The sequence below is a fragment of the Gymnodraco acuticeps genome, unplaced genomic scaffold, assembly GCF_902827175.1.
Source record: "Gymnodraco acuticeps unplaced genomic scaffold, fGymAcu1.1, whole genome shotgun sequence".
Lineage (NCBI taxonomy): Eukaryota > Metazoa > Chordata > Actinopteri > Perciformes > Bathydraconidae > Gymnodraco > Gymnodraco acuticeps.
The window spans coordinates 37,501-47,467 of record NW_022992243.1 but is presented as its reverse complement, the minus strand read 5'-3'; the positions used below and the strand labels follow the sequence as shown (position 1 = coordinate 47,467).

At 43.9% G+C, this 9,967-nt stretch overlaps 1 protein-coding gene across 1 annotated transcript in view; it reads left to right on the top strand.

Moving 5' to 3' along the window:
- The first annotated feature begins 9,553 nt into the window (after positions 1 to 9,553).
- LOC117539947 (asparagine-rich protein-like) overlaps positions 9,554 to 9,967 on the top strand; it is a 6,728-nt gene continuing 6,314 nt past the window's right edge. The window contains exon 1 of the mRNA XM_034206316.1: positions 9,554 to 9,674. Coding sequence (XP_034062207.1) covers positions 9,554 to 9,674 — 121 coding nt within the window. The remainder of the gene's footprint in view (positions 9,675 to 9,967) is intronic.

Sequence of the window (9,967 nt, the reverse complement as noted above, 5' to 3'; positions counted from 1 at the left end):
TCAGCTGATCCAACAGACAGGAACACAGAACCATAACAACTCTATCAGCTGATCCAACAGACAGGAACACAGAACCATAACACCTCTATCAGCTGATCCAACAGACAGGAACACAGAACCATAACACCTCTATCAGCTGATCCAACAGACAGGAACACAGAACCATAACACCTCTATCAGCTGATCCAACAGGCAGGAACACAGAACCATAACACCTCTATCAGCTGATCCAACAGACAGGAACCTAGAACCATAACACCTCTATCAGCTGATCCAACAGACAGGAACATAGAACCATAACACCTCTATCAGCTGATCCAACAGGCAGGAGCATAGAACCATAAACACCTCTATCAGCTGATCCAACAGGCAGGAACATAGAATCATAACACCTCTATCAGCTGATCCAACAGCAGGAACATAGAACCATAACACCTCTATCAGCTGATCCAACAGCAGGAACATAGAACCATAACACCTCTATCAGCTGATCCAACAGACAGGAACATAGAACCATAACACCTCTATCAGCTGATCCAACAGGCAGGAGCATAGAACCATAACACCTCTATCAGCTGATCCAACAGGCAGGAACATAGAATCATAACACCTCTATCAGCTGATCCAACAGACAGGAACATAGAACCATAACACCTCTATCAGCTGATCCAACAGGCAGGAACACAGAATCATAACACCTCTATCAGCTGATCCAACAGGCAGGAACACATAATCATATCACCTCTATCAGCTGATCCAACAGGCAGGAACATAGAACCATAACACCTCTATCAGCTGACCCAACAGGCAGGAAAATAGAACCATAACACCTCTATCAGCTGATCCAACAGGCAGGAACATAGAATCATAACACCTCTATCAGCTGATCCAACAGGCAGGAACACCGAATCATAACACCTCTATCAGCTGATCCAACAGGCAGGAACACAGAACCATAACACCTCTATCAGCTGATCCAACAGACAGGAGCATAGAACCATAACACCTCTATCAGCTGATCCAACAGACAGGAACATAGAATCATAACACCTCTATCAGCTGATCCAACAGGCAGGAACATAGAACAATAACACCTCTATCAGCTGATCCAACAGGCAGGAACATAGAACCATAACACCTCTATCAGCTGATCCAACAGGCAGGAACACAGAATCATAACACCTCTATCAGCTGATCCAACAGGCAGGAACATAGAACCATAACACCTCTATCAGCTGATCCAACAGGCAGGAACACAGAACCATAACACCTCTATCAGCTGATCCAACAGGCAGGAACATAGAACCATAACACCTCTATCAGCTGATCCAACAGACAGGAACATAGAATCATAACACCTCTATCAGCTGATCCAACAGGCAGGAACATAGAACAATAACACCTCTATCAGCTGATCCAACAGGCAGGAACATAGAACCATAACACCTCTATCAGCTGATCCAACAGGCAGGAACACAGAATCATAACACCTCTATCAGCTGATCCAACAGGCAGGAACATAGAATCATAACACCTCTATCAGCTGATCCAACAGGCAGGAACATAGAATCATAACACCTCTATCAGCTGATCTAACAGGCAGGAACACAGAATCATAACACCTCTATCAGCTGATCCAACAGACAGGAACATAGAATCATAACACCTCTATCAGCTGATCCAACAGGCAGGAACATAGAACCATAACACCTCTATCAGCTGATCCAACAGACAGGAACACAGAACCATAACACCTCTATCAGCTGATCCAACAGACAGGAACACAGAACCATAACACCTCTATCAGCTGATCCAACAGACAGGAACATAGAACCATAACACCTCTATCAGCTGATCCAACAGGCAGGAACATAGAATCATAACACCTCTATCAGCTGATCCAACAGGCAGGAACATAGAATCATAACACCTCTATCAGCTGATCCAACAGGCAGGAACACAGAACCATAACACCTCTATCAGCTGATCCAACAGGCAGGAACATATAACCATAACACCTCTATCAGCTGATCCAACATGCAGGAACATAGAACCATAACACCTCTATCAGCTGATCCAACATGCAGGAACATAGAACCATAACACCTCTATCAGCTGATCCAACAGGCAGGAAGATAGAATCATAACACCTCTATCAGCTGATCCAACAGACAGGAACATAGAACCATAACACCTTTATCAGCTGATCCAACAGGCAGGAACATAGAACCATAACACCTCTATCAGCTGATCCAACAGGCAGGAACATAGAACCATAACACCTCTATCAGCTGATCCAACAGACAGGAACACAGAACCATAACACCTCTATCAGCTGATCCAACAGACAGGAGCATAGAACCATAACACCTCTATCAGCTGATCCAACAGACAGGAACACAGAACCATAACACCTCTATCAGCTGATCCAACAGGCAGGAACATAGAACCATAACACCTCTATCAGCTGACCCAACAGGCAGGAACATAGAACCATAACACCTCTATCAGCTGATCCAACAGGCAGGAACATAGAACCATAACACCTCTATCAGCTGATCCAACAGGCAGGAACATAGAACCATAACACCTCTATCAGTTGATCCAACAGGCAGGAACATAGAACCATAACACCTCTATCAGCTGATCCAACAGGCAGGAACATATAATCATAACACCTCTATCAGCTGATCCAACAGGCAGGAACACAGAATCATAACACCTCTATCAGCTGATCCAACAGGCAGGAACACAGAACCATAACACCTCTATCAGCTGATCCAACAGGCAGGAACATAGAACCATGACACCTCTATCAGCTGATCCAACAGGCAGGAACATAGAATCATAACACCTCTATCAGCTGATCCAACAGGCAGGAACATAGAATCATAACACCTCTATCAGCTGATCCAACAGGCAGGAACACAGAATCATAACACCTCTATCAGCTGATCCAACAGGCAGGAACATAGAACCATAACACCTCTATCAGCTGATCCAACAGGCAGGAACATAGAACCATAACACCTCTATCAGCTGATCCAACAGGCAGGAACATAGAACCATAACACCTCTATCAGCTGATCCAACAGGCAGGAACATAGAACCATAACACCTCTATCAGCTGATCCAACAGGCAGGAACAGGGAGACAGAATCACAACACCTCTATCAGCTGATCTAACAGGCAGGAACACAGAATCATAACACCTCTATCAGCTGATCCAACAGGCAGGAACATAGAACCATAACACCTCTATCAGCTGATCCACCAGACAGGAACACAGAATCATAACACCTCTATCAGCTGATCCAACAGGCAGGAACATAGAATCATAACACCTCGATCAGCTGATCCAAAAGGCAGGAACACAGAATCATAACACCTCTATCAGCTGATCCAACAGACAGGAACACAGAATCATAACACCTCTATCAGCTGATCCAACAGGCAGGAACATAGAATCATAACACCTCGATCAGCTGATCCAAAAGGCAGGAACACAGAATCATAACACCTCTATCAGCTGATCCAACAGACAGGAACACAGAATCATAACACCTCTATCAGCTGATCCAACAGACAGGAACATAGAACCATAACACCTCTATCAGCTGATCCAACAGGCAGGAACACAGAATCATAACACCTCTATCAGCTGATCCAACAGGCAGGAACATAGAATCATAACACCTCGATCAGCTGATCCAACAGACAGGAACACATAATCATAACACCTCTATCAGCTGATCCAACAGGCAGGAACACAGAACCATAACACCTCTATCAGCTGATCCAACAGGCAGGAACATAGAATCATAACACCTCGATCAGCTGATCCAACAGGCAGGAACACAGAATCATAACACCTCTATCAGCTGATACAACAGGCAGGAACATAGAACCATAACACCTCTATCAGCTGATCCAACAGGCAGGAACATAGAATCATAACACCTCTATCAGCTGATCCAACAGGCAGGAACAGGGAGACAGAATCATAACACCTCTATCAGCTGATCCAACAGACAGGAACATAGAACCATAACACCTCTATCAGCTGATCCAACAGGCAGGAACAGGAACACAGAATCATAACACCTCTATCAGCTGATCAAACAGGCAGGAACAGGAACACAGAATCATAACACCTCTATCAGCTGATCCAACAGACAGGAACATAGAACCATAACACCTCTATCAGCTGATCCAACAGGCAGGAACATAGAATCATAACACCTCTATCAGCTGATCCAACAGGCAGGAACATAGAATCATAACACCTCTATCAGCTGATCCAACAGACAGGAACACAGAACCATAACACCTCTATCAGCTGATCCAACAGGCAGGAACACAGAATCATAACACCTCTATCAGCTGATCCAACAGGCAGGAACACAGAATCATAACACCTCTATCAGCTGATCCAACAGGCAGGAACACAGAATCATAACACCTCTATCAGCTGATCCAACAGACAGGAACACAGAATCATAACACCTCTATCAGCTGATCCAACAGGCAGGAACAGGGAGACAGAACACTGAGAGCACAGCAGCCAAGGTTACGAGGTGCGTGTGCTCAGTCAGGACAGCTTGAACTGATAAACTGGGTCAAAGTTATGGGCCTTGGAAAATATTCCCCAACAGAACCTATCATGCAAGATGCACTTTTTGATGTCTTTTATACATTAACATGTGTCAGAAAATAAAACCCTCTCTCTTTTCCTCCGTACCCAAATCTTTTAAAACGGGGGAACAACGAGCGGATACAGATTTGCTGCCGATATGACGTAATATCGGATGGTGGACCCGCAGAGAGTTGCTATCAGAAACAATGCCTGACGTGTTTTGGACGTAATCTCGTCTTTGTTTACGTTAGCAAGCCTCGCTAACACTCAGAGCTAACCAAGAAGCAGGAAATAAAAAAAGGAACTCACCTTGTGATAAACCCGCAAGAGAAAAGGCATTTGAGCTCCATACTGTTTCAGAAACAATCCTTGATGTGGTTTAGAACAGCAGACTCTCCAGGTCGTGTTCTTCACATGGATCTCGTCTGTTGCCTTCAGGGCGAAGATATGCTCTCCCTGCTCTAAAGACTATTCGCTTTTCCAAATCATTCATCCCTTCTGCACTCAAACTTTTAAATTATTGAAAGGCTTTTAACTTGATTATTTATTTATTATTGTGATGCTTTGAACTATTTATCGTGTAAATTGGAATGATCCACATCTGTGCTCCCGGGTGTATCTGTGTGTTTTCTTCCTGTATGTTCCTGCCTGTGTTCATGACATAAGCTGCTGCTCATAACCAACTGCCCCTTGCGGGATTAATAACGTTGTTGATTGAGAACAGGATGGCGTTTTATCAAAGCAGATATTAACTTTATCTCCGGTAGAATTCTGATCAGGCATTAGCTCCGCCTCCTCTTTTTTTTTTTCAAGCTAAGGACCCAAAATCTAAAAAACTCTAGAAGAATCAGATGTGAAATACATCAACGATCCATTATAATACTGGACAAAAAGAGAGCAAATAAACCCTTTCATTGAGATGTCTGATTTAGTCAATTAACAAATACAAATGGAATTTTTCACAATTTTGACTTTTTCGCCAGATTTTGACTTTTTGTTCAAAATATTGAATGCTTAAAAAAAAAAAGAATTTCGGACATGTTCTCAGATTTAGACGTTTCTCTGAGTTCTTCTCAGAATGTTGACTTACAGGTCCCGTGTCATGGCCATTTCTACTGATCATAGTTCCAGTGTTGAGCTCTGCTAGAATAGATTCACTTTGTTCAATGTTCCAAACTCACTTTGGTTTCTCAAACAGCATCTCTGTAGTCTGTGTCCTAAACGGCTTGTTGGAGCTCCTGCCCCCCCTCCCTGTGAGCCCATTGGCCGTCTGCGAGACAGCGAGACACAGCGAAACCCAGCCCGAACACAGACACACCCGCAGCCTGGCTGGGAGTTTGTGTGTGTGCTCAGGCCGTAACATTACGTCACTATACCCAAATACGTCACTATAGAAGTAATCAATGGAAAAAGAGAAATGTCCAGCGAGGCGTTCTGGGGCAGCACAGACAGGTCTTCTCTGTGTTAGAGTTTTACTCGCTACAGGGTGCACTCTGAGGGTTTGAGACTCTGCAGACCGTTCACATGCAGACAAACCTTCATAAACACGAGGGGACGGGTGATACCCAGAAAGCATGACATGGGACCTTTTCATTTTATTTTTCAGATTTTGACCTTTTTCCCAAAATGTTGTCATTATTTCCTCAGATTTTCCTTCTGAATCTGACTCTCTCAGAATTGTGTACATGTTTTCCCTGCTGCCCTGACTGCCCTGTGTTTGAAATGATGACACGAGAGACATCAGCTAGGAAATGCTCAGAGGGAGTTATTATTATAATTATTATATGTTCTTCCTTTCACAGAATGGATGTTTGCTATGTGTGATGTAGCCTTGTCTCTTAATACGCTGCATACAGATCAGAGCAGCATCTCATAGCTTAGCTTATTAACCAGTTGAGCCCCGAGCCTGTTTGTCAGGCCTCATGCTGGAAAATGACATGCCCAGAACAAATGACTATAACTTCACTTCTAAAAGGGGTACATTAATAATCTTTTTTCTTGACATCTCTTTTTAACCGTCAGAGCCAATATAATCGAGGGGAGGTTCCTAAAATCCATCCAAACATTACCCATTGGTGAATGAGTAACCAGAATTCCCAAAGGCTATCATTGCAGCTAATGAGAAAACTCCGTTATTGACATAAATATGAAGATGGATTATCAGTAATCATTTCAAAGTGACACAGACACATTGGATTAACCTTTGGATTTACTTCAGCAGCGTGTTTATGGTTGTAATGCCATTGAACACGACTTTTGATCAGAACAACAGCATAGGTAAGAATATCCCCTGTGTTTGCTCCGTAACGCTACGTGGTGTGATGTCTGGTTTTGCTTCTCATGTTGCGAGTTCTGATCGCTTGCTAATCGATATCTTATTTGTGCTGATACGATAAGTAATACGGGTCTTTTACCTTGAGTTCTGTGCTAATGGCGTTAGCATTTTTCGCTCAGGGCTAATTCAGAGCCTTTGTTATTACCCTTTTGTTTTGTTTAGCTAAACATGGTTAATATTGTCTGAAAGCTGAGTTTCTTCCCGTGAAGTGGGTATGACATATTCATAGTTTGTTAAATGTTAACATTCACATGAAACAAAGTCTTTCCAAAACGTCCCCTCTGTATTTCTGTGGAGGATCATTGATGTCCCACATCGCCCTGCAGAAAGGAGACTGATGAGTCGCTAATGGCCCATCAGCGCAAACAAAAGCATGCAAAACCCTTGCGTGGGGTTTAGAGGAAATACAGCTGCTGCTAATGCTCCGAACATCACAGAGACTCATTCAGCGCCTCGAGCCTCTCATCATGGACACAAAGCTGCACTTGAATGCATCCCAAAGACTCCAGTCATCAACCAAACATAAATAACGTACGTTCTGTGGTCACAGTCCTCATAAGTCAACTCTTTGTCAATCTTTCAGTTTGTGTTTACAGACAGAGAGATCCAAAAACGGTTTCTCACAATCCCAATTACAAAAATACAATTATATATCAATCAATCAATGTTTATTTATATAGCCCAATATCACAAATGTTACATTTGTCTCAGTGGACTTTACAGATTGTACAAAATATCAGTATGACAATATAAAAGTATGTATACATATATATAAAAGTATGTATACATATATATAAAATATAAAAGTATGTATGCAAATATGTACATACCTAGCAGTGACGTGCGATGAGGTTCATGGCTGGTGAGGCACTGACTCTTTCAGATTCAGATTTGCAAATATTATATTTTAACCTTAATCGAAATATTCTGTTGTTTTCAAAAGCATGTTTAGTCTGATGCAACATAAATGCACCCCCCACCCTTTTCTCTTCCATTCCTCCCGCTGCAACGTACTGTACTTTACTGTTCAACTGAACACCTTAAATACTTCTTCTGCCCCACGTTTATGTTCAGTCTGTCCGTCTGTCGGCAGGAAGACAACTCCAGCAAGGATGACCCTGAGGAAGAACCATGGGAATGAAAGATCTGAATCCCACAGAGGAGTATTTTACTCATCAGTGAACTGCCTTAGTGCCCCCACACACACACACACACACACACACACACACACACACACACACACACACACACACACACACACACACACACACACACACACACACACACACACACACACACACACACACACACACACACACACACACACACACACACACACACACTCACTCTCACACACACACACACACACCACTCACACACACACACACACACACACACACACACACACACACACACACACACACTCACTCTCACACCACACACACACACACACTCACACACACACACACACACACTTGGGACACCAAGTGAAGAATGAAGAACACCAAGGAGACCAAAATACAAGAGACCAATCAGGAGGAGGGAAACCAAGTGAAGAATGAAGAACACCAAGGAGACCAAAATACAAGAGACCAATCAGGAGGAGGGAAACCAAGTGAAGAATGAAGAACACCAAGGAGACCAGAAGGCAAGAGACCAATCAGGAGGAGGGAAACCAAGTGAATAATGAAGAACACCAAGGAGGCCAGAAGACAAGAGACCAATCAGGAGGAGGGAAACCAAGTGAAGAATGAAGAACACCAAGGAGGCCAGAAGACAAGAGACCAATCAGGAGGAGGGAAACCAAGTGAAGACTGAAGAACACCAAGGAGACCAGAAGACAAGAGACCAATCAGGAGGAGGGAAACCAAGTGAAGACTGAAGAACACCAAGGAGGCCAGAAGACAAGAGACCAATCAGGAGGAGGGAAACCAAGTGACGAATGAAGAACACCAAGGAGGCCAGAAGACAAGAGACCAATCAGGAGGAGGGAAACCAAGTGAAGACTGAAGAACACCAAGGAGGCCAGAAGACAAGAGACCAATCAGGAGGAGGGAAACCAAGTGAAGAATGAAGAACACCAAGGAGGCCAGAAGACAAGAGACCAATCAGGAGGAGGGAAACCAAGTGAAGAATGAAGAACACCAAGGAGACCAAAAGACAAGAGACCAATCAGGAGGAGGGAAACCAAGTGAAGAATGAAGAACACCAAGGAGGCCAGAAGACAAGAGACCAATCAGGAGGAGGGAAGCCAAGTGAAGACTGAAGAACACCAAGGAGGCCAGAAGACTAGAGACCAATCAGCAGAAGGGAAACCAAGTGAAGAATGAAGAACACCAAGGAGACCATAAGACAAGAGACCAATCAGGAGGAGGGAAACCAAGTGAATAATGAAGAACACCAAGGAGGCCAGAAGACAAGAGACCAATCAGGAGGAGGGAAACCAAGTGAAGACTGAAGAACACCAAGGAGGCCAGAAGACAAGAGACCAATCAGAAGGAGGGAAACCAAGTGAAGAATGAAGAACACCAAGGAGGCCAGAAGACAAGAGACCAATCAGGAGGAGGGAAACCAAGTGAAGAATGAAGAACACCAAGGAGACCAAAAGACAAGAGACCAATCAGGAGGAGGGAAACCAAGTGAAGAATGAAGAACACCAAGGAGGCCAGAAGACAAGAGACCAATCAGGAGGAGGGAAGCCAAGTGAAGACTGAAGAACACCAAGGAGGCCAGAAGACTAGAGACCAATCAGCAGAAGGGAAACCAAGTGAAGAATGAAGAACACCAAGGAGACCATAAGACAAGAGACCAATCAGGAGGAGGGAAACCAAGTGAATAATGAAGAACACCAAGGAGGCCAGAAGACAAGAGACCAATCAGGAGGAGGGAAACCAAGTGAAGAATGAAGAACACCAAGGAGACCAGAAGACAAGAGACCAATCAGGAGGAGGGAAACCAAGTGAAGACTGAAGAACACCAAGGAGGTCAGAAGACAA